Source organism: Saccopteryx leptura, chromosome 2 (genome assembly GCF_036850995.1).
Source record: "Saccopteryx leptura isolate mSacLep1 chromosome 2, mSacLep1_pri_phased_curated, whole genome shotgun sequence".
Lineage (NCBI taxonomy): Eukaryota > Metazoa > Chordata > Mammalia > Chiroptera > Emballonuridae > Saccopteryx > Saccopteryx leptura.
The window spans coordinates 330,620,908-330,646,401 of record NC_089504.1 but is presented as its reverse complement, the minus strand read 5'-3'; the positions used below and the strand labels follow the sequence as shown (position 1 = coordinate 330,646,401).

General features: G+C 43.1%; 1 protein-coding gene and 2 non-coding genes across 4 annotated transcripts in view; 1 reads left to right on the top strand and 2 right to left on the bottom strand.

Moving 5' to 3' along the window:
- The window catches only part of ZZEF1 (zinc finger ZZ-type and EF-hand domain containing 1), a 130,135-nt gene that overhangs the window by 26,549 nt on the left and 78,092 nt on the right, over positions 1 to 25,494 (bottom strand). For both annotated transcript variants that reach the window (XM_066363407.1, XM_066363408.1), the window contains exons 28-38: positions 25,184 to 25,277; positions 23,875 to 24,343; positions 22,842 to 23,006; positions 21,150 to 21,269; positions 20,118 to 20,279; positions 17,252 to 17,381; positions 15,806 to 15,944; positions 11,715 to 11,880; positions 10,863 to 11,125; positions 8,980 to 9,149; positions 392 to 539 (exon numbers count right to left, since the gene is read on the bottom strand). In XM_066363407.1, coding sequence (XP_066219504.1) covers positions 392 to 539; positions 8,980 to 9,149; positions 10,863 to 11,125; positions 11,715 to 11,880; positions 15,806 to 15,944; positions 17,252 to 17,381; positions 20,118 to 20,279; positions 21,150 to 21,269; positions 22,842 to 23,006; positions 23,875 to 24,343; positions 25,184 to 25,277 — 2,026 coding nt within the window. The remainder of the gene's footprint in view (positions 1 to 391; positions 540 to 8,979; positions 9,150 to 10,862; positions 11,126 to 11,714; positions 11,881 to 15,805; positions 15,945 to 17,251; positions 17,382 to 20,117; positions 20,280 to 21,149; positions 21,270 to 22,841; positions 23,007 to 23,874; positions 24,344 to 25,183; positions 25,278 to 25,494) is intronic.
- On the top strand, positions 2,925 to 3,031 carry LOC136396417 (U6 spliceosomal RNA). The gene has a single exon (XR_010749704.1). It is a non-coding gene; the product is annotated as a U6 spliceosomal RNA (small nuclear RNA).
- Positions 10,249 to 10,412, bottom strand: LOC136396224 (U1 spliceosomal RNA). The gene has a single exon (XR_010749618.1). It is a non-coding gene; the product is annotated as a U1 spliceosomal RNA (small nuclear RNA).

Below are 25,494 nucleotides of genomic sequence, written 5' to 3'. Positions count from 1 at the left end.
CAAAGCGAAGGAAAGATGACTTTCAAAATATAAATATTATCAGTTCCATTTGACACAGAACTAAGGAACAATGCACCTTTAGTTTGCTAGCCAATTTTATTGACTTTATTTTTATTTTATTTATTCGTTTTAGAGAGAAGGAGGGAGAAAGAGAGAGAGAGAGAGAGAATATAAAGGGGGGGGGGGCAGAAGCATCGACTCCCATATGTTCCTTGACCAGCCAAGCCTAGGGTTCCAAACTAGCAACCTTAGTGTTCCAGGTCAATGCTTTATCCATTGCGCCACCACAGGTCAGTGCCAGCGAATTTTAAATTGTGCAACCAAGAGCTCAGGGCTGAGTATGTGTGCATTTCAAGATGAGAGAGGTCAAGGGAACAGTCACATAGTCTACCTGAAAGGCCGGCAGGTGTGCTGGCATCTGCAGGTGAGTCTGAGATTTGGGTCTGGCATAAAGAATCCTTCGTTAATGATACACTTTCATTCGCTTTATTTATCTGCTTGCAATCCGAAGGTGTGGCTTCCTTATGACCACTCTTTCCCTAAAAACAAAATGGTGAGTGTGAAAGAATTGAGGTTTGTTATTACAAAAGTTTTCTCATTAATATTATAACACAACACTTAAAATCATTAACCAATCAGTCTTCACAGACTAAAATAATTCTAAATTCCATTAGAAAATGTCCTTCATTTCTAATGATAAATCCATACTCTAAGACAGTAATCACTGCATCACATCCCATCAAACATCTTCCAAATGGCCCGCAGTCAGAGCCTGCAGTCACATGAGCAGTGGCTCTATTAAAATCCATAGTACATTCTATTTGGCTTTTAGAAGCCAAGTATGAAAAGTTCTCCTCTTGGGATGAAGGAAGAAACAAAGGTGTGAATTTCCTTCTGGCATACTAAACTGATTGACACTATTGAGAATTTCATTTCGGCAACAAGACTTGTCAAGGCGGCCCTCAGAAGAGCTGCAAGGGTTTTCTGGGCTCAGAAGTCTGGTGCTTAGCTGTCTAGATTAGCAAGGTGACAGCCCTCAGCCTGAATTTCTTCAGGACTCACTCAGCATCACCCCAAAACCACTTGCACTACCTGGGCCCTCAGGATGCTTTTTCCTGTCATCACAGGTTTATACATGAAGAGCAGATCACGCAGGAAGCCTACTGTGCATGGTAAAGGAACCCCAGCTCCAAGAAGTCAGGGAAGGCAGGACACTTTGAATGCAAAGGTGAAGTTTTGTACACCAAACCCTCATGAGAAGAGCCTGACATTTCCCTTGGGCAGCCACTTACCAGCCCCTCTCTGGATATTGGGACCTCAAAATCAATACTATACTCAATACCCTCCTAAGAAAAGTGGTTATTAAGATTGTTTTGCTTGACTGGTGGTGGTGCAGTGGACAGAGAATCTGCCTAGGATGCTAAGGTCCCAGGTTCAAAACTGCGAGGTTGCTGCCTTGAGCATGGGATCATCAAAATGATCCCATGGTTACAGGTTTAGCCCAAAGGTAGCTGCTTGATCCCAAGGTCACTGGCTTGAGAAAGGGGTCACTCACTCAGCTGTAACCCCCACCCCCATCAAGGCACATATGAGAAGTAATCAATAAACAACTAAGGTGCCACAACTATGAGTTCATGCTTCTCATCTGTCCCTTCCTGTCTCTTTCTCTCTTTCTTGCAAAAACAAAAACAAACAAATAAAAAAACCAGACTGTCATAAAAGGGGACTGGGCAAGCCATTTGCCTTGTAAAATGTCCCCTTTGAAAAGACCTCCAACACCCATATTCTCTGTACCATGTGGCACCTTGTGAAAACAATATAACTCCAAAGTTCTGGATAATCATTTTACTCCTGATCTTTCCTGTTGTCATAGGACTCCCAAGTGGCACCCAAGGGTGTCTCATTACTGGCCCGAGGCCCTTATAGATAAAATCCCCTGGTTGATGCTTCTGGCTGATGTTAGTTTCTTGGTTATTTAAAACAAAAAGTAGCCTGACCAGGTGATGGCGCAGTGTATAGAGCATCAGCCTGGGATGCTAAGGTCCTAGGTTTAAAACCACGAGGTTGCTGGCTTGAGTGTGGGATCATCGAAATGATCCCATGGTCACTGGCTTGAGCCCAAAGGTACCTGATTTGAACCCAAGGTCACTGGCTTGAGCAAGGGGTCACTGGCTCAGAAGGAGCCCCCAGGTCAAAGCACATAGGAGAAAGCAATCAATGAACAAATAAAGTCTACAACAAAGAACTGATGCTTCTCATCTCTCTCCCTTCCTGCCTGTCTGTCTTTCTCTGTCTCTCTCAAAAACAACAATAACAGGCCCTGGCCGGTTGGCTCAGTGGTAGAGCGTCGGCCTGGTGTGCAGGAATCCTGGGTTCAATTCCCAGCCAGGGCACACAGGAGAAGCGCCCATTTGCTTCTCCACCCCTACCCCTCTCCTTCCTCTCTGTCTCTCTCTCCCCCTCCCGCAGCCAAGGCTCCACTGGAGCAAGGTTGGCCTGGGTGCTGAGGATGGCTCTGTGGCCTCTGCCTCAGGCGCTAGAATGGCTCTGGTTGCAACAGAGCAATGCCCCAGATGGGCAGAGCATCGCCCTCTGGTGGGCATGCCAGGTGGATCCCAGTCGGGCGCATGCGGGAGTCTGACTGCCTCCCCGTTTCCAGCTTCAGAGGGATACAAAAAAAAAAAAATAAATAAATAACAAAAACAAAACAAAAAAACAAAAAGTAGTCACTAGAGAGAGGAAGGGAAGGAAGATACCCTTAATGGGGGCCTGGAATTGGCTAGAAACACGAGGGAGTTTAAAAACAAGTGATCTGTACCTGAGGGCCCAAATGGGATATGGTCCTTATTACAATCATAGTGGGGACATTCAAGTTCTGTTGTGGGGAAAGTGCTGGGAACTGCAGCTCTTAAGAGACTAAGCCAGTGCTCGCTTTGGCAGCACATATACTAAAATTGGAACAATACAGAGATGATTAGCATGGCCCCTGCACAAGGATGACATGCAAATTCATGAAGAGTTTCATATTTTTAAAGATCAGAGTGGAAATAAATGACATAGAGGCTAAAAAAAAAAATACAAAAGGTCAATAAAACCAAGAACTGGTTCTTTAAAAAAGTACATAAGATTGACGAACCTTTAACCAGACTCATCAAGAAAAAAGAGGACCCAAATAAGTAAAAGTAGAAATGAAAGTGGAGAAGTAACTTACTGACACCACAGAAGTACAAAAGATTGTAAAAAAATACTACGAGAATCTATATGCCAAAAAATTATACAACCTACTAGTGGTCAGCTCTTTGGCCCCTTAAGTGTGGCTCTTTCACAAAATACCACATGTGGGCGCTACCTTGATAAGGAATGTACCTACCTATATAGTTTAAGTTTAAAAAATTTGGCTCTCAAAAGAAATTTCAATCGTTGTACTGTTGATATTTGGCTCTGTTGACTAATGAGTTTGCTGACTACTGACTAGACAAAATGAATAAATTCCTAGAAACATACAATCTTCCAAAACTCAATCTGAAAGAATAAAAAAACCTAAACAGACCAATTACAATAAATGAAATGGAAACAGTTATGAAAAAACTACCAGCAAACAAGTCCTGGCTTCACAGGCAAATTTTACCAAACATTCAAAGAAGAACTAACTCCTATCCTTCTCAAGCTATTCCAAACAATTCAAGAGGAGGGAAGATGTCCAAACTCATTTTATGAGGCAAGCATTATCCTCATTCCAAAACCAGGTAAAAACACTACAAAGAAAGAAAACTATAGGCCAAAATCCCTGATGAAAAGAGATGCTAAAATTCTCAAGAAAACATTAGCAAACTGGATCCAGCAATACATTAAAAAGATCATACATCATGATTAAATGGGATTTATTTTGGGGAGGCAATGCTGGTACAATATTTACAAATCAATAAATGTGATTCATAACATAAACAAAATGAAGGATAAAAACCACATGATAATTTCAATAGATGCAGAAAAAGCATTTGATAAAATCCAGCACCCATTCATGATCAAAACTCTGAGCAAAGTGGGAATACAGGGAACATACCTCAACATAATAAAGGCCATCTATGACAAACTGACAGCCAACATCATATTCAATGGGCAAAAATTAAAAGCAATCCCTTAAAGGCCCTGGCCGGTTGGCTCAGTGGTAGAGCGTTGGCCTGGCGTGCGGAAGTCCCGGGTTCGATTCCCGGCCAGGGCACACAGGAGAAGCGCCCATCTGCTTCTCCACCCCTCCCCCTCTCCTTCCTGTCTCTTTCTTCCCCTCCCGCAGCCAAGGCTCCATTGGAGCAAAAGATGGCCCGGGCGCTGGGGATGGCTCCTTGTCCTCTGCCCCAGGTGCTAGAGTGGCTCTGGTCGCGACAGAGCGACGCCCCGGAGGGGCAGAGCATCGCCCCCTAGTGGGCGTGCCAGGTGGATCCGGTCGGGCGCATGCGGGAGTCTGTCTGACTGCCTCCCCGTTTCCAGCTTCGGAAAAATACAAAAAAAAAAAAAAAAAAAGCAATCCCTTAAGATCAGGAAAAAAACGGGTGCCCCCTTTCACAACTCTTATTCAACATAGTTCTGGAAGTCCTAGCCACAAAAATCAGACAAGAAGAAGAAATAAAAGGCATCCAAACTGGAAAAGAAGATGTGAAACTTTCATTATTTGCTGATGACATGATACTGTACATAGAAAACCCTAAAGTCTCAGTCAAAAAACTACTAAGACCTGATAAATGAATTCGGCAAGGTGGCAGCATATAAAATTAATAATCAGAAATCAGTGGCATTTTGATACACTAACAATAAACTGTCAGAGAAGCTAAGAAAACAATCCCCTTCACTTATTGCAATAAAAAAAAAACAACCAAAGAGTAAACTTAATCAAGGAAGTAAAAGACCTGTACTCAGAAAATTATAAGACATTGAAAAAAGAAACCAAGGAAGATACAAGTGGAAGCATATACTGTGGTCATGGATAGGAAGAATAAACATCATTAAAATGTCTATATTACCCAAAGCAATCTATAGATTCAATGCAATTCCTACTAAAATACTAATGGTATACTTCACAGATCTAGAACAAATATTCCAAAAATTTATACGGAACCAAAAAAGAATCTGAATAGCCTCAGCAATCCTGAAAATGAAGAACAAAGTGGGAGGTATCACACTTCCTGATATCAAGTTATACTACAAGGCCATTGTAATTGAAACAGCTTGGTATTGGCTTAAGAACAGGCATACAGAGAACTCAGAAATAAACCCACACCTTTTTGGTCAATTGATATTTGACAAAGGAGAAAAAAGTATACAATGAAGTAAAGACAGTCTCTTTAATAAATGGTGTTGGCACTGCTGGTGGGAATGCAGACTGGTGCAGCCACTGTGGAAAACAGTATGGAGATTCCTCAAAATATTAAAAATCAAACTGCCTTTTGACCCAGCTATACCATTTTTAGGAATATACCCCAAGAACACCATAGCCTATATGAAAAGAAGAAATGCACCCCCATGTTTATGGCAGCATTGTTCACAATAGCGAAGATCTGGAAACAGCCCAAGTGTCCGTCAGTGGACCCAAGTGTCCAAGTGGATTAAAAAGTTTTGGTACATATATACTATGGAATACTACTCAGCCATAAGAAATGATGTCATCGGATCATTTACAACAACATGGATGGACCTTGATAACATTATACTGAGCAAAATAAGTAAATCAGAAAAAACTAAGAACTATATGATTCCATACATAGGTGGGACATAAAAATGAGACTCAGAGACAGGGACAAGAGTGTGGGGGTTATGGGGTGGGGGGGGGGAGGAGAGGGAAGGGATTAGGGGAGGGGAGGGGAACAAAAAAAACCAGTTAGAAGGTGACAGAAGACAATTGGACTTTGGGTGATGGGAATGCAGCATAATCAAATGTCAAAATAACCTAGAGATGTTTTCTCTGAACATATGTACTCTGATTTATCAATGTCACCCCATTAAAATTAATTTTTTTTAAGGTTGGTTTTTTTTTTTTAAGATTTTATTCATTATAGAGAGGAGAGAGAGAGAGAGAGAGAGAGAGAGAAGGGGGGAGGAGCAGGAAGCATCAACTCCCATATGTGCCTTGACCAGGCAAGCCCAGGGTTTTGAACCGGCAACCTCAGTGTTTCCAGGTTGACGCTTTATCCACTGCGCCACCACAGGTCAGGCCTAAAATTAATTTTAAAAATTAAAAAAAAAGCCCACAAAACTTAAAAAAATAAAATAAAAATAAAAATAAATGGTGTTGGGAAAATTGGACAGGTACATGCAAAAAAATAAAACTAGACCACCAACTTACACCATTCACAGAAAAATAAACTCGAAGTGGATAAAAGACTTAAATGTAAGCCGTGAAACCATAAAAATTGTGGAAGAAAACATAGGCAGTAAACTCTCTGATATCTCTCGTAGCAATATTTTTACCAATACAGCTCCACTGGCATGTGAAATAAAGGACAGAATAAACAAAGAGGACTATATCAAACTAAAAAGCTTTTGCACAGCAAAAAATACCATTAACAAAATAAAAAGACAACCCACAAAATGGGAGAACATATTTGTTAATACATCTGTTAAGAGGTTAATAACCAAAATTTATTAAGAACTTCTAAAACTCAACACTAGGAAGGTAAATTCAATTAAAAAATTCAATTTGATTAAAAAATGGGCAAAGGACCTGAATAGAACTTCTCCAAAGAGGACATACAGATGGCCAGGAGGCATATCAAAAAATGTTCAACATCAATAATCATCAGAGAAATGTAAATTAAAACCGCAATGAGATACTACGTCACACCTGTCAGAATGGCTCTTATTGAAAAATCAACACACAACAAGTGCTGGTGAAGATGTGGAGAAAAGGGAACTCTCCTGCACTGCTGGTGGCAATGCAGACTGGTGCAGCCACTGTGGAAAACAGTCTGGTGTTTCCTCAAAAAATTAAAAATGGAACTGCCTTTTGACCCAGCAATCCCACTTTTAGGAATATATCCTAAGAATCCCAAAACACTGATTCAAAAGAAGAAATGCACCTCCATGTTTATGGCAGCATTGTTCACAATAGCCAAGATCTGGAAACAGCCCAAGTGTCCATCAGTGGACAACTGGATAAAAAAGCTGTGGTACATATACACGATGGAATACTATGTGGCCATGAAAAAGAAGGAAATCTTACCTTTTGTGATGGCATGGATGGACCTGGAGTTTATTATGCTAAGTGAAATAAGCCAGGCAGAGAAAGACAAGTATCATATGACCACACATATATGTAGAATCTAATGAACATGGTGAACTGAGGAACGGAATAGAGGAAGAGGCAGGGTCACAGGGAGCAGAAGGACAGCTGTCAGAGGGAGGGGGCATGAGGGGATGGGATCAGAGAATGTAAAGGGATTACTGAAATTATATATACATAACACATAGGTACAAATAACAGGACAGCAAATCTCAGAGTGAAGGGGGGAGGGGGTCAGAAGTAGAGGGGCAAAGGGGATCTAATGGGGGCCATGTTGTTGGGCGGGTGTTATATTGAGTGGGATACTTGAATCCATGTTAACATAATAAATTTAAAAATTTAATAATAAAAAAAAGAGACTGAGCAGGGGATAGATACCCTGGGTATACCCAGATGCTGATGGGAAGGGGACCCAAAGGGTAGGGACACCCCAGGAAAAAAGAATGCCCTGGGAACTCCTTGGAAAACAGTTGATGCTAGTCTCTAGGCAGGGGAAGCCTAAGATAAGCCTGAAACATATTCTGTCTCAAAAATTAAGGAAGTGCTCAAAGACTAATGGAAACATCAAAAGGACACAAAAGACAGCTGACCAAATAAGGGATAATTTTAGCATCAAAATAAATAATGAAAAGTAATAGATTTTAATCCATTGAATAAAAATATTCACCAAATCCATTCTGATATAAATGACAAGTAAATAAATGAAGAGCACAGTGCTCATGGGTAGCATATATGATGCTGGGAGCTCAGGAGAAGATATAATTATTCCCAGGGAGCACTAGTGATTTATCCTGTCTCTGCTGATAATGTTTTCTCTGCCCCACCATAATCTGTGGTGGTTAAAATCTGCCTGGAGAAGGGATTTTGGGGTCAAAAATGTTGACACCTGAGAGATAGGCTTGAAGATTATGTCACCTTTCTTGTGCTGGCTCTCTGGCTGAAAGAAGCCAATAGAATTTTCAAATTTTTGCTAGCTCTCTCTGCTTTTGTCTTCCTTTAAATGACAATGGGTTTCAAATGAGCTATAACCAAAGAGTGGGTGGGCTAGTGGGTGATCCTGAACTAGTTAACATGACATGTTAGGGGCCCTGGCAGCATCAGCGCTGCTTTGGAGGTAGAATCACAGAAGCTGTATGCTGGGCTCTCTCACAAAACAATCTTTAATGTCACTGACGCAGGTGACACCTGGATCCAGAAAGGCTTTTTGTTCTATTTCTACAAGTATATGAAAACAACTGTGTCTACCTGGTAACAGTAACCACTTGGTGCCCCCTATTTGCTGGCTGAATATAAAAATAGCTTCACATATGTGGTATTCACCATGGGCCAGGAGCTCATCTCTTTAGGTGCATAATCTTGTTCAACCCTTACAAAAAACTACAAGGAGGCAGGTTAACAGTAGTTAGCACTGATATGGAATTACCTGAGCACTGTTTTAAGTACTTTACATACATTAACTCAATGTGTATAAGTATGCAAATCCTCACGACAACCCTATGGAATACGTATTACTATCACCCATTTTACAGATGAGAAAACTAAAGCAAAGAGGCTATAGTAATATGCCCAAGGTCTGACAGAGGAGAGATCTGAGCCCAGGTAATCTGGGTCAAGTCTGGGCCCTTAACCTCTTTGCTCTGCTCCCTCATGTCAGTGGCTCTCTGAGTTCAACCTGTGAGTCTGCGCAGTCAAGAATTATTATTTACCTTGCAGTGCACAAAAGGGCCTGCACCTGTCAGTTCCTCCACAACCTGGAGAGCTTCCTTCTCTAGCTGCTCCTCTGAGGTGCGGGAGGGCACAGTGACTGGGGGGATCTGATTTCCTGGAGTCGAGTTACCATCCGGCAATACACCAAGAAGAGCTATAGCTTTAAGAGCTGCATGGGAAGCAAATAAGAGAATGGTTACAAGTTTTTAAGAAGGGTGATTTCCTGTAAATGCCATATCACTTTGCTACTTTATGGAAATAAATGACTGAATTCTCTACAAACCAAGCCAAGGAGTCCTCAGTACAAACCTCCCTGGCTATCCAAATCTATTCTGCTCCTGATTTCAGACACCAGAAGTTTGGATAGCGAGGGCTACCTATATTTTATTAATAACAGAAGACAAAAGATAAAATAGAATCACCTCTTTAGAAACTCATACCCTGGCCAGTTTGCTCAGTGGTAGAGCGTCGGCCTGCATGTGGATGTCCCGGGTTCAACTCCCAGTCACACAGCATACAGGAGAAGCGACCATCTGCTTCTCCACCTCTCCTGCTCCCCCTCCTCTCTTGCTCTCTCTTCTGCTCCTGCAGCTGTGGCTTGATTGGTTCTGGTTCAATCGATCATGTGGGCCCTGGGAGCTGAGGATGGGTCTGTGGAGTCTCTGCCTCAGGTGCTAAAAATAGCTCAGTTGTGAGTGTCCCCAGATGGGCAGAGCATTGGCCCCACACAGGGGTTGCCAGGTGGATCCTAGTCGGGGAGCATGTGGGGAGTCTGTCTCTCTATCTCCCTTCCTCTCACTTGGAAGAAAAAAAAAGCATAGAAAATTATAAACATTAACATTTTTTAGTAGCCCCACACAACTGCAGTTCTAAATTCCTACTGGTAAATAGATAGAAAATAGCTCTGAAGCACTGATACTTGACCTCTTGTGACCTTTGATAGGTCTGGTTTCCTTAATGTTTACTAGAATGGGGTTTACATTATTCTGAAAGGAATTTAATTGTCTCAAAATTTTAACATTCATGATATTTTCTCCTTAGCACCCCTAAGTCAAGTCAAAATCATCTAGACATTTTATTAGTCAAACTATTTCAGTTATAAATAGATCTCATCTAGAACACATTTGTGTGTAGAATCCAAGTTTAAAATAAAGGGCTGAACTCCTTTGGCAAAGTTAAGTCTGATACATTCAAATATTTATACTAAATACTTCATCCACAGACATCAAGAGTTTTCATTATTAATTAATTAATTAATTTTCTTTTTTAAGGGGAGAGCGTGAATGCAGTCCCCCACTACCACAAATAATGCAGTCGAGTTTCCCACATTTGGGGAAATCGCAGGGGTCAGCACATCCGGAGTGCAATGGATAAACCTCGCCCTGGGAAAACCACCTTCGTGATCATGGTATCTCCCCTGCCAGGTAAGTATCATTATTAATTTATTTTACATCTATGTGGACCGATTTTAGAGAAACTAAATGCTACTTTTTTTTATTTATTTATTTATTTATTCATTTTTAGAGAGGACAGAGAGAGGGAGAGAGAGAGACAGAGAGAGAGAGAAGGGGGGAGGAGCTGGAAGCATCAACTCCCATATGTGCCTTGACCAGGCAAGCCCAGGGTTTCGAACCGGCAACCTCAGCATTTCCAGGTTGACGTTTTATCCACTGCGCCACCACAGGTCAGGCCTAAATGCTACTTTAATGCCAACATTTCTCTTAAATGCATCCGGGAATTTTAAATCAAGTTCCATAGCAGGGTGAGCACATGGTGTGGATGACTGGATTTTGTAACCTCTGAACAGAGCAGTGTTTCACTCCGGCTGGGGCTTTTCCTTCATTAGCAGATGCTTTGGTTTCCATGCATGAGGAACAATTACCTTTTCCCTGGTGAGCCTTCATGAGACAGTCCCCTACAAGCTGCATGCACCGGCTCCGCAGGGTAATGGCACTGCTGCGGGCCTGGGGGTCTAGCTTTTCACCATCCACTTCCTCTGAGCTGGCCAGGTGGGCACTGTAGAGAGCCAGGGCAGCAAAGAGCAGCCAGGCATAGTTGTGGATGTAGGGCTGGATAAGCCTCTGCCGGTCGCTGATCCGGATGGTTACCATTGGGTGGGCCGTGATACTGTGGGTAGGCAAATGGCTGCAAAGGCAAGACAAGTTTAAGGCCCACATCTTTGTGAGGCTCCCAGAGAATAGGGCCTCAGGGGAACACTGCACGGTCACAGAGAGTATTCACTACCTCTAAGGCTACGAGTATTGAAAATTTAAAGATAAGTAGGGGCCCTCACCCAGAAAAATGAACAAACACAAACACTGTACAATCATTTCAGGATTTCACAACTCCCGGAAGACTGTCTATGAAAACCAGAAGACATAAGAATTCCTTATTGAGACATTTTGCAGGGTATAGCTATGTAGCATTTTGGTAATCTGAAAAAAGCCCATAATTTCTAGAGATGGATATGAAGTAAGTAGAAAAGCAATGATTTAAGGTCTGTAATTTGCTAGAAAATACTTTAAAAAAAAAAAAAAAAAGGAAGGAATAAGCTAAGCACACATAACAAAGTCTTATTTGCTGAGTCTAGGTAATGGGTATTATGGGATTCACTGTACTAGTTTCTTTACTTGTGGGTGTGTTTGAAATTTTTTATAATAAAACTTTTTTTATTATTAGAAAATACCAAAGAAATAGCCAAAGAAAGCAGGGTTAGAGGTCATCTGAGACATACCCAAAGGAATATTTCTTTGTTGCATAGCATCCATAGCAAAGATCAAAGTCATCGCACACATTGCAATTCATTCTCCGGCCTATGATCAAGCCCTGGCAGTGGTCACAGGTAAACTCCATGTTGACCATTTCATGGTCATCTCCGTGGCCCTCAGGCTTCACCCCACCTGGAGGAAACAAATATCAGTATGAGGTGGATTGGGCAAAGTGTTCTTAGGAGGGTTGCTTCCAAACCTAAAGCAACCCCAGAAGCACGGCTGTTCCCAATTCACTGCTGAGACATCGGGAGCCACAGGCATCTTCTGGAGACCAGGGCATTCTGCCCAGTAGCCCCGAGCATATGTGAACAATATTCTCAGCACAGAACTTCTTACCAATGGTATTGTGGACTGACCCCCTTTTCCAGTGCAACACAGAGACTGGTCAAATAGATTACCAGTTTCTATTATGACCAGCATTTGGCAGAAACAAGTCCACTTACCAATTTGGGAGCTATCTCCCATGACCCCTCCTCTGACAAATATTAAGCATCTACTGTGTATTCCTGGAACTAAGTATTGAGGGGTGATCAGGTTTTTGCTCTTTCATTTTCATTCCAGAATTAGAGGTGAAAACAGACTTCATAACCCCAGACCCAGTGAGTGAGAAAGAATGCAATCACAAAAGAGACTGACTGCTCTGGTTTCCTTCTTCCTCTGAGTCCAGTGGGTCTCCAAACACTGTCATAGACTCTGCTCACTGCTCCTCACATCTGACCTACTTCTCTTCCCATTGTCACAAACCTAGTCCAGGCCCTAATTGCCTTATGACTACTATGACTTCTAAGAGAAACTTTTATGTGGACAGAACCAAACTCCCTCCAGCATAGCTCTGATCATGTTAACCCCCCGCCTGAAAAACCTTTCCCGCTGTCTACAAACTCATTCCAATGCCTTAGCCTAGTATCTCAGGGTCCCACAGTCTGATTCCCACCTGTCTCAATACTTCACTCAGCTGGACACTTGAGCATGTCTATGTAAATATACTACAGGTGCTCACTCCTCTGGTCCTGGGCTTGCTCTGCTCTGGATGGGGATGCACTCTCCATGTTTCTTTCACATCACTCAGTTCTAACTTCTTCGAAAATCAATGCACACCCTACCTCCTCCACAAGCCTTCCCTGCAGCAGTGACTGCTACTGAGGCAGGATAGTAAGAAGATAATTCCTTGGCAAGTAGAATGAGGAAACTGAAACAAATAGTTGAACAAATTGGCCAAGCAATTTACAGCCAAACACTGAAGGCCACTTCCCTTGAAATAACATGTAGGTCTCAGTTGTAGTTTAGCTCCAGGCCTACGTGGGCAACACCAGGACCATCTACAAAGACTAATGACTCCCTGACCTAGGGCTAACCAATCAGTAAAGACCACAACCCTGAAAGGACACACGTGGAAAAGCTGATGAGGGCCCTAGCCGGCTGGCTCAGCAGTACAGCGTCAGCCTGGCATATGCCAGTCCCAGGTTCGATGGCTCAAATGGTTCGAGCTCCAGGCGCTGAGGAAGGCTCCATGGCCTCCCCTCAGGTGCTAAAATAGCTCAGCTCAGCTGCCAAGCAAGAGCAGTGGACCCCAAGGGGAAAAGCATCCCCCGCTAGTGGGCTTCTCAGGTGGGTCCCAGCCAGGGTGCATGCAGGAGTCTTTCTGCTTCCCCACCTCTCACTTAAAAAAAAAAAAATTACATGGAAAAGCTGGTGAATATTCTATTGAAATCCCTCCTAAACTCGCAGTCTTTAAAAACCCTCAAAACAGCCTGACCAGGCCGTGGCACAGTTGATAGAGTGTTGGACTGGAATGTGGAGGACCCAGGTTCGAGACCCCAAGGTCGCCAGCTTGAGCGCGGGCTCATCTGGTTTGAGCAAAGCTCACCAGCTTGAACCCAAAGTTGCTGGCTCGAGCAAGGGGTCACTCGGTCTGCTGAAGGTCTGCGGTCAAAGCACATATGAGAAAGCAATCAATGAACAACTAAGGGGCTGCAATGAAAAACTAATGATTGATGCTTCTCATCTCTCTCCGTTCCTGTCTGTCTGTCCCTATCTATCCATCTCTCTGACTAAAAAAAAAAAAAAAAAAAAAAAAATCTGTTAAAGCCTGATCAGGCGGTGGCGCAGTGGATAGAGCCTCGGACTGGGATGCGGAAGTACCAGGTTCGAGACCCTGAGCTTGAGCGCAGGCTCATCTGATTTGAGCAAAAGCTCACCAGCTTGAGCCCAAGGTCGCTGGCTCGAGCAAGGGATCACTGGCTCTGCTGTAGCCCCACGGTCAAGGCACATATGAGAAAGCAATCAATGAACAACTAAGGTGTCGCAATGCGCAACGAAAAACTAATGATTGATGCTTCTCATCTCTCCGTTCCTGTCTGTCTGTTCCTGTCTATCCCTCTCTCTGTCTCAGTAAAAAAACCAAAAAAAAAAAAAAAAAACCCCTCAAAACAAAGGATCCAGCATGCCAGCACCTTTTCTTTTCCCCTTCCCTCTTATCTTCCCCCACAGATGTGCATCTCCTAAACTTTAAGGGTCTTCACTGAGAATTGCAATTAGGGTAGCAATGAGCAGCGGCAGCTCATCCTGGGCCAACCCCCTGAACCTGTCTCCAAGGCCTCCTTTTCTCTGACTCCCCAGTGTAGGCTCCTTTCTTTCTCATAGGTTTCTAGAGAGCCAAAGCAGTCCCTCCTAGGCTCTCCTGTTGCTTTTTCTGTTCTAGACCCTTCCTTGTTTCACTGTCCCCAACTTTAATAAACTTACTCTCAAAATTCTGGACAAAGTCAAGAACCCACATGCTACCAGCCTGTCCAGTAATATTTCTACTTCTAAACTCTTCCTGAATAATCTGTATTGCTCATCTGTATGCACACTCAGTATGCACACTCTAAGACAGACCTGCCCAGTCTCTTGCTATGATTATTATTGCTTCTAGGGAAAGGGCTGCATCTTTACGACCAGGCCACATATACAAAGAGCACTCAACTGCTCAATACTGTCAATCTGCTTTACCTCAGCACATTTTTTTTTTTTTGTATTTTTCTGAAGCTGGAAACGGGGAGGCAGTCAGACAGACTCCCGCATGCGCCCGACCGGGATCCACCTGGCACGCCCACCAAGGGGCGATGCTCTGCCCATCTGGGGCGTTGCTCTACTGCAACCAGAGCCATTCTAGCGCTTGAGGCAGAGGCCATAGAGCCAACCTCAGCGCCCGGTCCAACTTTGCTCCAATAGAGCCTCGGCTGCAGGAGGGGAAGAGAGAGACAGAGAGGAAGGAGGGGGGAGGGGTAGAGAAGCAGATGGGCGCTTCTCCTGTGTGCCCTGGATGGGAATCGAACCCAGACTCCTGCACGCCAGGCCGATGCTCTACCACTAAGCCAACTGGCCAGGGACCTCAGCACCTTTAAGTCAAGAGTATCAAGATTTTTTTTTTTAGAGCAAGAGATACAGGGAGAGACAGATAGGAAGAGCGATGAGAAGCAATAGTTGTGGCACTTTAGTTGTTCACTGATTGCTTTCTCATATGTGCCTTGACTGGGGGCCTCCAGCCAAACCAGTGACCCCTTGCTCAAGCCAGCAACCATGGGGTCATGTCTATGATCTCATGCTCAAGCCAGTGACCCTGTGCTCAAGATGGTGACTTTGGGTTTTGAACCGAGGTCCTTAGTGTCCCAAGCTGATGCTCTATCCATTGCGCCATCGCCCTGGTCAAGGAAGAGTTTCAAGAATTTTTGAAGTTTGTTTTGCCTATGTGTGTGTATCTTACTACTTCTAAACAATGCATGATTCAAAGGGAAAACTAATTTCTTAGAAACTTAACTGAAAGTCCATTCATTGGTCATGAGTATCTATCAAATGCCTACATACAGCACGTTAGAACATGAAAGCAGGTCAGGTAACAGCTCGGAAATTTATGATTCAGCTAGGGAGATAAGCTCAAATTTGCCAACAAGTCAAAGAATAACACAGGCAGTATTTTCATTTAGTACAGTGACAGTCTAAAAAAGGACAAGATCACAGAAAATAGAAACGATGATTACTTTGGGGTATGGCATACTCAGACTATGAAATTTACCTAGGAAGCAAGTTTTGCAGAGATCCATGTCACTGCACTGCAGGCACCGGTAGCGATGCCAGGGGGCAATCTCGTCACACCCATCACAAGAGATGTCCACATTTAACAGGTCACAGTAGCGAGCAATAAACATGTGCATCTGTAAGGTGAAATAAACATAATTACCACAGACTTTCTGATATGGCCACTATTCATTAATTAACCCATCCTTTCACAGGTACTTAAGATATCACAGGCATTGTACCAGGTGGTAGGATTAGGACATGAAGGAGTCTAGTGTCTAGTCAGGAATTCCCTCAAGCAAAGAGATGACACCATACAGTATAATAAGGGCTTTGATAGGCATATTCAGGCGGCCTAGAGAACACAGAAGAGGGACATCAATAGGTGTTAGGTTTTTTAATTCCTCAATTGTGACCTGAAGGACAAACAGGTATAGCTGGGTGGAGGGCATGCCAGATAATAACAAGTTCTACAGGAGGCAGAAGGAAGTTAGAGGGTGGTCCCTGAAAGGGAGTATTAAGGAGGCAGACTGATATGGGGAAGGGTCAGGAATGACACTCAGATATCTGGCTTGGGTACGTGGCTGGACAAGAGTAGTATTCATAGTTATAGAAAACACTGCAAAAGAAGCATTGTTTACTGGCACTTAAAAAGAAACAGTAAGGGCACTGTTTCATGAACAAACAAAGTGTTTTACTGGATAGTACCTGGGGGCCACAGTTTATCTTTATAGCTTGGAAATAAGGGAGATGAATCATTAAGTCACCATATAGTAGTAGATCTGAACAAACATGCCAAGTCACACAGAATGGTTCCCAGTAAGGTATTAACATATACCAGAGAAACATTGCAAAGGCCAAGTTGGCATGCTCCATCCAAACACCATGGAAATGCTATATGAGCAAAGTAACTGGCACATAGTAGGCATGCAATACGAGGGAAATTAATGGATCTGAGGCAGCAGATGCTTGGCTTGATGTGGTGGTGACAGATAAACATCTAATGTGGAGAGATGGACATGCAGGCTATCTGAGCCTAGTGCCTTACACCTCAGAATCACAAAACTCTGGGTCCATGTACAAATGGCTGCTTCCATGCTCACCAGGCAACCTTCTGATTGAAACATGGCTTCCCATGGTGCTTACCTACAGGAGAGGCCAGGGCATTCAGCAATTCTACTTCTCACTGTAAATTAATAAATTGGCACCTACTGAACCAATTTTCTATGAGTCTAGTTTTATAGGAGGAAGCCACTCCCTGAGTGTGGTCAAGTCCGTACTTGAGGCCCCTCGGGCTAAAGACCATATTCAGTGACAGCGGACTCACTAAGGTACGTCTGCCCCTGCGCCCTCTCAGGAGACAGCCTGCTGGCGCTCCCCTGGCCGCCTCTCCTCTCCGAACGCCTAGCAAACCCTTTAGATTACTCTAGGTGAAATGTCTTACTTTCCTCTGCTTCTCTGGGTCTTCCTGGGCTATTTTTTCATACCAGGCCTCAAACATGCCATCCTGACACTCATCCATCCATTCTGAATTCTGCTTGGCATCAGCAAGCTCATCTTCTTCACTCCATTGGCTGAAAGAAGGACACAAAGAGAGAAAAGCATGCCTCTCCCAACAATCCAGGGAAGTGCTGGTTAGTAGACTGTGTCCTATGGGTCTAAAACTTATGAGGTATTTAGAAAATTCTGAGGGGAAGAGGTCAATTTGCTTTGAAAACTCCCAGGATTTTCTGGTAGTTTGGTAAATATATACCAGTAAAAAGGGAGGTGCCCTTTCCTGGGCAAAAGACATTGGGTGAGGAACTAGAACTTAAAAGGTTGTACCTACACAGCATGATTTTACTTCATAGCCTTTTGTGGTGAACCTACTATGTGCCAGGCACTGGAGCCAAATAAAGTGATTTTTAAAAATGTCTGATTTGGTCATGCTCAGCATACCTTAGTGGTATCAGCCTGAGAAGGGAATCAGGAGACCTGGGACTTTGACTCTCCTATAGCTGCTGCCAAGACCTTGACACAACACTCAGGCCCGCCCCTCAGTTTCCTCATTTCAAATAGAGTCTCATATAGATAATCCATGGGCTCCTTAGATGCAAAATTATAAATTTCTATTATTTCGGTTTATAGTCAGTTTTTTTTTTTTAATTTATTCACTTTATTTATTTATTTTTTTGTTCAGAGAGAGGGATAGACAGGGAAAGACAGGAACGGAGAGAGATGAGAAGCATCAATCATTAGTTTTTCATTGCGCGTTGCAACACCTTAGTTGTTCATTGATTGCTTTCTCATATGTGCCTTGACCACAGACCTTCAGCAGACCGAGTAACCCCTTGCTGGAGCCAGCGACCTTGGGTTCAAGCTGGTGGGCTTTTCCTCAAACCAGATGAGCCCGCACTCAAGCTAGCGACCTCAGGGTCTTGAACCTGGGTCCTCTGCATCCCAGTCCAATGCTCTATCCACTGCACCACCGCCTGGTCAGGCGGTTTACAGTCAGTTTTAGCAACCAGAATTTTAAATACAAAATGACTTGCTGGACAGCAAACACAAAATAAATGACCAACAAACACACATTTGTTCATTTGTGTGTTCTGACAAACTGACTTTAGGCCTGCTCAATCTTAGCTCTGGGCTAGGTGCTATCAGGGGCTGGGAGAGCAAGGATCTGGTCCCACCCCAAGGACTGACTCTATCTATCATATAAGTGCAGAGAAGCTTGAAACAATGAGCGGACTGACAGGTGAAAAGCCATTGTGTGATGCCCCGTGCTGTGTCCTGCTCTCAGCCAAGAGCACCCTCTGGCAGTAAGCAATGGCTGAGGCTTGGTAAGCAGACACAGCTTTAATTCTACCTCCTTTCCTCAAAATATCTCTGCGGAGTGAAAACTATTCCAGTGTTAACTCATTCATTTATTTCATCCTAATTCTCTCCTCTTGCTTTTCTTATTCCATTCTCTTCTCATTTCTACCCACGAGTGGTAAATGGGCAACTTGAGCAGTGTGGAAAGACACTCATTAAAAGTGGAAAGAGGCCCTGGCCGGTTGGCTCAGTGGTAGAGCGTCGGCCTGGCGTGCGGGGGACCCGGGTTCGATTCCCGGCCAGGGCACACAGGAGAAGCGCCCATTTGCTTCTCCACCCCCACCCCCTCCTTCCTCTCTGTCTCTCTCTTCCCCTCCCGCAGCCAAGGCTCCATTGGAGCAAAGATGGCCCGGGCGCTGGGGATGGCTCCTTGGCCTCTGCCCCAGGCGCTAGAGTGGCTCTGGTCGCAGCAGAGCAACCCCCCCCCCCCCGGAGGGGCAGAGCATCGCCCCCTGGTGGGCAGAGCATCGCCCCTGGTGGGCGTGCCGGGTGGATCCCAGTCGGGCGCATGCGGGAGTCTGTCTGACTGTCTCTCCCTGTTTCCAGCTTCAGAAAAAAATAAAAATTAAAAAAAAAAAAAAAAAAAAAAGTGGAAAGAGGCCCTGGCCGGTTGGCTCAGTGGTAGAGCATCGGCCTGGCGTGCAGGAGTCCCAGGTTCGATTCCTGGCCAGGGCACACAGGAGAAGCGCCCATCTGCTTCTCCACCCCTCCCCCTCTCCTTCCTCTCTGTCTCTCTCTTCCCCTCCCACAGCCAAGGCTCCATTGGAGCAAAGTTGGCCTGGGCGCTGAGGATGGCTCTATGGCCTCTGCCTCAGCTGCTAGAATGGCTCTGGTTGTGATAGAGAAACGCCTCAGATGGGCAGAGCATCGCCCCCTGGTGGACATGCCGGGTGGATCCCGGTTGGGCACATGCGGGAGTCTGTCTGACTGCCTCCCCGTTTCCAACTTCAGAAAAATACAAAAAAAAAAAAAAAAAAAAAGGAAAGAAAAAACCTTCATATACCATTTTCACTCATACCTTAAGTCCTTATAATGTACAAGCAGTTATAGTGGCTAAAGCCACATATACATATAACAAAAAAATACAGAAAAGAATTCTCCAATTTAACAAGTTATCCCAGAGTCTCCAAAAATGCAAAGGATCCTCATCTTCCGAGTGTACAATACAACCACCACCACCTAACTTACAGGTCCAAACACTGGGAAATAGAAGTCATTTATTCTTCACAACAATCCTGTGAGGTAGGTGCCATTATTATCTCTAGCTCTAACGATGAGGAAACTGAGGGGCAGAGAGGGTGAATAACTTGCTCAAGGTCATCCAGCGTGTATGTAGCAAAGTTAGGCTATTACACAGAAAGCCTAGCTCCAGAGTCCATGCCCTGAACCCCTATGCTATAATCCTTGTATTTCACACTCTACTTTAGGAACTGCGAGTGTGGGACTGTTCTTACCTGATCACACTGTCATGCACACTTATATTTTCTTGTGACATTTTCATGAGGAGATCTGGTAATTGAATGTCAACAAAGAAGGTGAGATCACTGGGTTCCCAGCCCATATCCAAAAGATGAAGCAGGGCTGTCTGAACACAGGACAAGGCAGGCAGCAAGGACCTAAAGAGGCACAAAGGGCAAAATCAAAGCTGTATATCACCAACAGAGACAACAGACCAGTGCAAGTCAGAAGCTGGTTTGGCTGCAAGTGGAAAGCACAAAGGAACTCCAGATTGATGGTGTGGGTTCCCTCTTTAAAGGACAGCTTAAACAAGAGTTCTGAAAGCACAGCATAAGGTTTCCACCTTCTGAGACACCATTAAGATGGTTTCTTAATCCCATAGGGCAGTGATTTTCAACCTTTTTTTTTCATGGCACAAACACACACTAATTACTAAGGTCAGTGCCCCTGACTAAATACAACCATTTTCATCTTATGGCACAAATAAATTAGTTACTAAGGAAGAAGAGGTCAGGGCCCCTTTTTCTTTAGTAATTAGTTTATGAGTACATGAGAAACAAAGGTTGAAAATCACTGCATAGGGGATGTTTGATGGTAAAGGGCTGAGTAGTTAAAATCACCTCTCAATAAATAGCAAGAGAAGGCCAGCCCCAACTTAGGTTATCAACTTAGGTGTAGAGAAGAACCATTTGATTTAGGTTTCTAAACCACTTACTATGGAGAAGACTGGGGAGTGGCTTTATTAGTTGTTTCAAAACGGTACATAATATATTAAAAATTGAAAATAATGTTACAAATCCTTAGATAAACCAAGGGCCAACCCCTTTTGAAACACTGTACACATCATACAGGAAATAAATCTGGGAGAAAATATACTAATGAGTTAACATTAGCAATTAGCTCTAGATGGCCAGATTAGGGGTTATTTTCATTTCACTCTTTGTACTTCTCTGCATTTTCAACACTGACTTCAAGTCAGAAAAAGCAGAAATAATTTTTTCTCTAGAAATTATAAAGTTATCCAGTACCTGTCATTTGTGCTATTAAATCCTTTAATTGCTTTGACCAAAAAGAGAACAAATCGATAGTAAGTGTCTCGAATTTCTTTGTGGAGATCTGCACCACAGCCTTCCAAGTGTCCAAAATAACTAGAAACAGAGGAATTCACCAATCACTTAATTGTCAGAACATCATTTACTTAATAATCATATTCCTTACATGAAAAAGAGTAAGAAAGAAGCAAGCTGAATGAAGGGGCACTGAAACTTAAGTAAATACAAATACAATAACTTCAAGAAATAACAGACAAACATCAAGAGAGTCCATCTGCCTGGGTCAAGAGGGCTGCCCAAGGAGTATGGAAATACTATCAATCTTCCTTTATTAATATAAAAACCACCCTCCCACCATTGCCTGAGTGCCAGATAATGTATTACATATTTTTCACAAATCATCTCATTTAATCCTCTGTACAGAGTCAAGGGACTGCCCACCCTTCTGCCTCCCTTCATTGATGACTTTAGCACCAAGCTCAGTCTTTGCTTCTTGTTACCTTGGAGACTTCAACACCCATGGGAATGATGCTCCAATCCCTGTGTCCCTGGATTCTCTGCCAATTTCACCTCCAGTGATCTTCTCAAACATCCCCTTAGCCATACCAGCCTAATGGTCACTTTCTTGGCCTTGTCATTACAGACATTATGTCATTATGTCTGAAATCTTCACTCCAGAGCATCCTACTCTGACCACGACCTCTTATCCTGCTAACTGGCTCTGGGATTCCCACAACAGCATCTTCAATTCCAGGAAGCCCCACCCCATGCTGCTGCCTCACGCTTACTATCTACTATACCTGCCACGCTTTCTCCTTGCTCTCAGCTAGAGTCCATGGTCAATTACACCTTAAAAATCGCCAACTCCCTTGCTTTTTCCCCCCTCCTTTCATGTACTTGCCTAAGAAATCTTATACCAAAACAGCTAAGTGTTCCTGGAAGAAGCACCACACAAGACCTTAAATATCATCAACATGCTGATAGTATCCAAATTCTATTCTTACTCCTGGCTTTTCTCCAAAAATTTAGGCTCTTATCTCTTATTTTTTTTATACCTTTTCTTGGATGTGAAAGAAGTACTATAGTTCAAACTTAACTCAGCCAAAATAAAACTTTTGCGTTTCACCTCAACCTGTTTCTTTCATACTCTTCCTTTCAGTAAAATGCATCACCATCCACTCAATGGCCAAAATCCTAGGAGTTTCTTTCCCCAGTAGAACAAGAATCTTGTCTTCCTCATCCACTGCAGTCTGTATATACGATACCTAGAACAGTACCTGGCATAGCCAACACTCAGAAAGTACTTATTGAGTGCATACTAGAAAGACCTTGTGAGGTACTTAGATTAATATCATTACTATAAATGAGCATTAAATTTATCTTATAGCCTCCAGGAGTCAAACAATGAATATAGGGAAATAGGAAACATAATATAAACTGTCTGGTAAAATAAAGCTGATAGACTCATCAGAAGAAATAAACATGTTCCTGGTATTCCTTACTGAAAGTATAAAATAGAATTCATTTTTCCTAAGGATGAGAGAATAAATTGACCAAAAACATGTTTGTTTCTTAATGGAAATGATAGAATGATTAGTTAGAGAAGACAAAGATTGCTTTAAAACAGCCCCTGCTTGTTTTCCTTGCAGATTTGTAATTTGTACTTACTTGGTGAACTCTTTCTGGCAGGTCAGAAGTTCCAGCAGAAAAAGAATATAAGGCGGATGGAAGCAATGAGGCTGCCCAAGGGATTCTGCACAATACTGAATGATCCTCAGGACTTCAAGAATGCTTTGGGCTTGGGCTTTTCTCAAGGAAAGAACCTTTACAACACTGGAGACAGAACTCAAGTCAGGAACACCCAGAAAGCTCTTGAGCTGGGGCAGAAATAAAACATACCCCCACCCAGGTTCTGAGGCCATTTAATACCACAGAAATACTACTGTGAGGTATCAGAAACATCTCTCAGGTAGGATATCAGTAATCGTTTGCTACTTTTAGTCTTTACTCAGCAGCATTACAAATCAGCTCACACCACCTGTTCAGAAGCCCAATAACCCACATGAAAAAATTACTTAAAATGAAACCTTGATATATTTTTTAAAATTTATTTTAGAAAGGAGAAAGAGAGAGAAGGGGGGAGAAGCAGAAAGCATCAACTCCCATATGTGCCTTGACTGGGCAAGCCTGGGGTTTCAAACAGGCGACCTCAGGGTTCCAGGTCAACGCTTTATCCACTGCACCACCACAGTGGTAAGCAAAACCTTGATATCTTTACCTCCCCAAAGAGAGAAAGCCTTAATTCTTAAGACAGGAAATTAAAACATAAAATATTTCCAGAGATGTAGGCTTAATGGCAAATAATTTTGACAGAAAATATCAAGTTCTAAATTTCTCCCAGGGTTAATAATATAAGGCAAATTTGTAAGTGGCAACTACCAAAAGAAATATTTCTTTATCCTAACAGTATGTATTGAGATATAATTCATGTACAGTATTATGTACAAATCTTAAGGGAAAAAACATTTCTTGAAAAGGAGAAATAAATCACCAATTATTTTCCTTGAACATTCTAAAATAAATCTTGATCTATCCTTGAAGTAGTATTTTCTTATTTTTAACATGAGTTTCAAGCCTTTGAGTAGACTAGGGACCTATAGCTCGAGAAAAGAAAGAGCTGGAAAGGTCACGCCTGGCTCACCTCTCGTGGGAGAGTGACTGATCTTTAATGAAGTCCATGACATCCTTCAGCATGGGGTATTTCTCTTTCACTGTGGGCACAGGTCTGGCGTCCTCCATTGAGCGGAAGGAGAGCAGCCGGAGTCGCCCTCGGGTGAAGGGAGGCCGCCGAGTGGGAGTGGAAGGTGATGAGGGTTCCTCAGCCGCAGCAGAAGACACTTCTGTGGCAGGAGGGCCGCTGCCCGGCAGCAGCTTTGGCGGGACATCCACGCCAGCACTCCTGTCTCCCGCAGCAGGGGGAGTCACTTCGGTGGGTGACACTGAGGCTTGGAAATGCTCTTCCACCACAGAACTTGTCCTTTGGCGCTTGTCAAGTGGCTGCAGATGATCAGTTTCATCTGAAGTCACCAACCTGTCACAGTTTTCTTTTGAACTTACACCCGTGGGCAAAAATTTTAGTAACAGAAGACTCTTCTGAATACATTCTTTTGCTAAATGCAAAAAGCAAAAACGATAATGAAAATAAATCAAAATTAAACTTATTCCTAGTTTTAGAGAGAAAATTATCTATATAAACTATAATTTCGGACAAGAAATACCTCCATTAATACAGTGATATACATATCTACCTACAGAATACAATCAAATTTTATCTCATTATAAAAACCAAGAACTTTTCACCACTATTAGCACACTAAAAAAAAGTTTTATTGTGAACACTGTCAAACATATCCATAGGCAGGATAGTATCAAGTCCCCTCCGCACAGCCCTCTCCCAAGGCCAGGCTACCACTCCCCACCACCATGCACCTTCCAGGCATCACATTATTTTGACTATAAAATCTTCAGTATATTTCTCTAAAAAAAATAAGCTTTTAAAAAGATTTTATTGATTTTTAGCAAGAGAGGAAGGGAGAGAGAGAGAAAGGAGCATTGAGCTGCTCCTGTATGGGCCCTGACTAGGGATCTAACCGGCAACCTTTTTGCTTCCGGATGATGCTCTAACCAACTAAGCTATCTGGCCAGGGCTAAAAATAAGTTTTAAAAAATAATATAATAATGATATCATTAAAAAATTAACAGTAATTCCTTTAATATCACTGACTATTAAATTTCAGCACACTTTTCAAACACACAAGATGGAATTCCAAAAGCACCTGACACCTCCTAAGGGAATTAGAATGCAGTAAAAAAGGTTTCTACATCCTTGCAAACTACATTAAGTGCCCGTGTGACTTTCCCTAGGTCAACACAGCTTCAAGTAAACTATAGAGAAAGCAGGCTGCTGGTTTTGTGTGAAGCAGTAATGACACTGGAGTCAGCGTACTCACCCAGGCTCTCGGGGTTCACCTCGGCAGCTTCTGACCCGCGTTTGTCTTCTGCCTCGTTCCCCGGGCTCACCAGGGACTTCTGCTTCATCTCTAACTGGGGGGGAGGATTTGAGCCACATAATTAGGCTGTCAGACATGGTGGCGAGGGTAGCCACAGCAAACTACTTCAAAAGCACACAATGCTGAGATCATGGAGTCATTGCTCAGCTGATGAGGACACAGAACAGCTGTTTTTGTTAGTCCTAGAGGTAATCCAGGCTGCGAAGCTGTCTAAAGGTGTATCTGTAAAACTACCTTCTTTTCAACTATGT